The sequence below is a fragment of the Gavialis gangeticus genome, unplaced genomic scaffold, assembly GCF_001723915.1.
Source record: "Gavialis gangeticus isolate Ggan-Ray unplaced genomic scaffold, GavGan_comp1, whole genome shotgun sequence".
Classification (NCBI taxonomy): domain Eukaryota; kingdom Metazoa; phylum Chordata; order Crocodylia; family Gavialidae; genus Gavialis; species Gavialis gangeticus.
The window spans coordinates 21,153,638-21,156,520 of NW_017729014.1; the positions used below are offsets into that span (position 1 = coordinate 21,153,638).

Below are 2,883 nucleotides of genomic sequence, written 5' to 3' on the forward strand. Positions count from 1 at the left end.
TGCTGGGCACCCAGCTCTGCACCGACGTGTACGGGTGAGAGCCGCGTCCTGCCGCCCCGGGAGCCTGGGGGAGCAGCCCCGGGCCGGGTCTTGCGGGGAGGCCGGGCTGGGTGCAGAGGAGCTCCAGCCCCCGCCTTGGCTTCCCGCCCCAGGGCATGCCAGCCCCCTTCCCGGGTGCTCTGGTGCCAGGCGGAGGGCTCTTCTTTGGCCTTGTTCCCATGGAGGAGGCTTTCCGCTGGGCAAGCAAGTGGGTGCAGGGCCAGGCTTACGCTGCCAGTCTGTGCCTGTGAAGTGTGTGGCAGAGGTGCACGTCGTCCTGGGGGCTTCTTTAATATAAGCACGAGCTTCGTTTCCCTCTGTGGGTCTCTAAGCAGTACCTGGGCATCGGTGAGTTCCCCGTGTGCTAGCGAGACCAGTGTTATTCCCATTTATTCCTGGCTTTCGTAGTTGCTGGGGTCGGAAGGGACCTGAGCAGATCATCAAGTCCGACCCCCTGCCCTGGGCAGGAACGAGTGCTGGGATCATAAGACCCCAGCCAGATATCTATCCAACCTCCTCTTGAAGACCCCCAAGGCAGGGGAGAGCACCACCCTACTTGGCTTCCCGGTGTGACTCCAAGGCATCACGCGCCGGGACCACGAACTAAGAAGTGGAGATGTTTTTGTTTGAAGGTGCGTGCGCGTGCGTAGCCTGCGATACGTCCTTACGACAGCACAGCTCACTTCCAGATCCTGGCAGCGCCGTGACGGGGAAGGGTGGATGGATCCGGTGGCTTGGGGCAGGGAGGAGAGTGCAGCCATGCAACTGAGATCTTGTGGGGCTCGGTCAGGCCCTGCTTTGGATGCTGCAGTTAGCAACAGGGTGGTTTGGAGGAAAACCTTGGGATCAAGCAAAGTGCGTCCTACTTAATACTCCCTCTGTCTAACGATCGTGTTCGGAGGGTGGACGCCATGACCCCAGTCCTCTTCCATCATTCACATCGGTGATCGTGCCGAAATTTTGCTCACCCTTTTTTATAGTCACCTATTATTTCTAGAAGCTGTCCTGCAGCTGGTACAGCTCTTTTGCAGAAACCCTGGCCAGCAGGTGGTCTAAAGTCTGGGAAGAGAATAAACTTTTAGCGCCCTTTCCTAGTCCACGGTGTACGCTGCCTATATTTTTAACAGCCAGACATCAGTTAAGAGGTCTTTTAATCCAACGTAAACCTCTGTTGTCATCGTAAGCTCTTGTTTACAGCTGGGCATGCTCTGTCCCTCTGTTCGGCTTGGCACACCCCCGGCTCTCTGCCAGACCGTGGGCAAATTGTCCCTTGGGCTTTATAAATCTGCCCTGGCAAGCGTATGTATAAGCCCAGGGGGAAACCAAGCTTTCAAGACCTCAGAGTGAAGTATTCACAAGAGGCAAACTACCAGCTCTGAGCAAGTGAGTCTACGAGTGGGTTAGGTACAGAGATCTACTCCAGGAATGGCAAACGCCATTAACTGGTGACATTCTCCGGTAAAACTTGATCTCTAAAATGATCGGGGCAAATAAGGGTCCTGTGATATTGATGGATTTACTTATGTGACCCTTACGATGATCACGGTCATGGTTTCTGAGTATCTCCCCGAACGGCGTTTGGCAGAGATTTTCTTCTCCAAACATCCCTGCAAGGTAGGGAAGGCAATCCCCACGTTACAGTGGAGGCGTAGGTTAGTTTTCTCTCCCCTTTTTGACTACAGAAAAGTAATAGAGCAGTTTTTTCCATTGCAAAGATCTCAGAAAGACCACAGCAGGTCAGAAAGTTTGTAACACTCTGGATTCCTGTTTGAAATCTCTGGGTTTGTCTTGTGAAGCGTGTTTGCACACCTGTTGCACCTTGAAAGGATCTCAGGGCTGTAGGATCTCAGCACCGTAGGGTGTTGCAGCACGCTGGTTGAGAATCACTGCTTTACGGTGAGAGTAAAAAGGATTTTTTCCCCCTAAAATGCCCTCATCCTAGAAATACAGGATCCCTTCCAGTCCCTTCTCGTGTGAATCCTTGTTCATTTCAGCCATGGAGTCAATGCTAATGATGAAAGAAATTGTAAATAGCAGGAGTTCCTGATGCCTTTTGTGACAGGTGCAGAGCCCCGGGGTCCTCAGTATTTCATCCAGTTTATGGCTGGGATTTCCCATGGAGCCAAGGTTGTTTGGCACCTAAATCCCATTGATTTAGGCTGTGCTGTCTCCCAAGAGCTCCTTGAAGATCCCAGTCGATTGGTTTTAATTTTTTGAGAGCCGCATCCTGGCCTGCCATAACTTGACTTTTCCCACTGAGTTCAATCAATGTAGTCATGTAAGTAAAGGGAGCAGCATTTGATCCCCAGCTGGAGATTAAGAAGTCAACAGGCTTCGAGATGAACAGAGATGAGGGAAAAGGTCCAAAACCTGCTGGAGGCAGAACAGCCTGCATTTCTGAAAGGCACCACAAATGCAGCACATCCATCAGACCCTTCCTTGACATGGCATGGCTAATAATTGCTTATTTGCCCACATTTCAGCCTGTTTTGGAGGTCGGGGTTCCCAGGTGGCTATTCCAGAGAGATTCTGGCTTTGCACTGGAGAACAGAAGCTGGTATGTTGAGGCTGGTCATCATAACCCAGTCACTAGCAGCTGGGGCTGCTTTTCCAAAGTTTCACAACACTGCAAAAAAAACCCCAACCCACGTTACCCCAGAGCTTGCGCAGTTGCAGAACCACAGCAGACTGGTCACGCAGCTTTGGGCATGTGGGTCCTGTGTTTTTTGCATGGGTTGCCAGGCCCTGAATGCCCGCTTGCCTGCATTCACGGCTTCTGCCATAGCTTGGGCTCTGAGTGATGTTTTGCCAGCTGCCCCAGCCTTGTTGTTTTACAGGGTAGGT

General features: G+C 52.2%; 1 protein-coding gene across 1 annotated transcript in view; it reads left to right on the top strand.

Annotated features, from left to right (window-relative positions):
* Positions 1-2: 2 nt before the first annotated feature.
* LOC109293569 (protein-arginine deiminase type-2-like) overlaps positions 3-2,883 on the top strand; it is a gene marked incomplete at its 5' end in the record, with an annotated part of 56,465 nt that continues 53,584 nt past the window's right edge. Inside the window, one exon of the mRNA XM_019511574.1 lies at positions 3-34. Coding sequence (XP_019367119.1) covers positions 3-34 — 32 coding nt within the window. The remainder of the gene's footprint in view (positions 35-2,883) is intronic.